At 57.9% G+C, this 712-nt stretch overlaps 1 protein-coding gene across 1 annotated transcript in view; it reads right to left on the bottom strand.

Moving 5' to 3' along the window:
* The window catches only part of FGF3 (fibroblast growth factor 3), a 7,485-nt gene extending 7,222 nt beyond the window's left edge, over positions 1-263 (bottom strand). Inside the window, exon 1 of the mRNA XM_006014711.1 lies at positions 1-263. Within this exon, the coding sequence (XP_006014773.1) occupies positions 1-263 (263 nt within the window).
* Positions 264-712: the final 449 nt, after the last annotated feature.

Here is a 712-nt window from a genome sequence, read left to right as displayed (position 1 = left end):
CTGTTCTTCTCCAGGGTGCCGTTGATTTTCCCGCTGGCGTGGATCTGGAGGTGGTACTTGGTGGCACAGTAGAGCTTGCGGCGCCTGGGAGCTCCCCCGAGATGCTCATAGACCCCGCCGCGGCCCCCAGCATCTCTGCGCAGCCTTGGGTCGCACGTCTGGCCTTTCGCACAAGAAAGTGCCTGGGGCACCTCCGCCGCCAGCCCTGGGGACCAAGACTCCTGCAACAAACTCAGGAAGAAGAAGATCCAAATTATAACCATTGTGGCATGATGGCCGCAGCGCTGAGTCTGCTGGGGAGATCGCGCCCGGGAGCCAAGGACACCAGGGGTCCCATTAAAGAAGTCTTGCTAGCAGCACTCCACAGTTGCAAGGCGCGCACCGACTCCAGCCGCGAAGCATTGGCGAGCTCGGATCTGCCTCGATCTCGACCCTTTTTTTTCCCCTCTGCCTGAGATCTACTGAAGCCAGTAGCAACCAGCAAAGGCCACCGGAGAGTCCCAGCTGTTTGGAAAGGATGGAGCTGCAGTGATCAGAGTCCTCCTTGGGCTTCCAGATAGAAAGGCTGCATGCAGGAGAGAGGGGGGTGGGGGGGAGAGGGATTGGGGGGGGGGAGGACTAGGGAAATTTCGTTGATCGACAGAGCATAGAAATAAAAGAAGCTTCCTGCAACAATAGCCTGATCTGCGACCAATTGATACAAAGCAGAGGA

Source organism: Alligator sinensis, unplaced genomic scaffold, assembly GCF_000455745.1.
Source record: "Alligator sinensis unplaced genomic scaffold, ASM45574v1 scaffold442_1, whole genome shotgun sequence".
Classification (NCBI taxonomy): domain Eukaryota; kingdom Metazoa; phylum Chordata; order Crocodylia; family Alligatoridae; genus Alligator; species Alligator sinensis.
The sequence above is the reverse complement of the archived record's forward strand: the minus strand, read 5'-3'. Positions and strand labels throughout refer to the sequence as shown.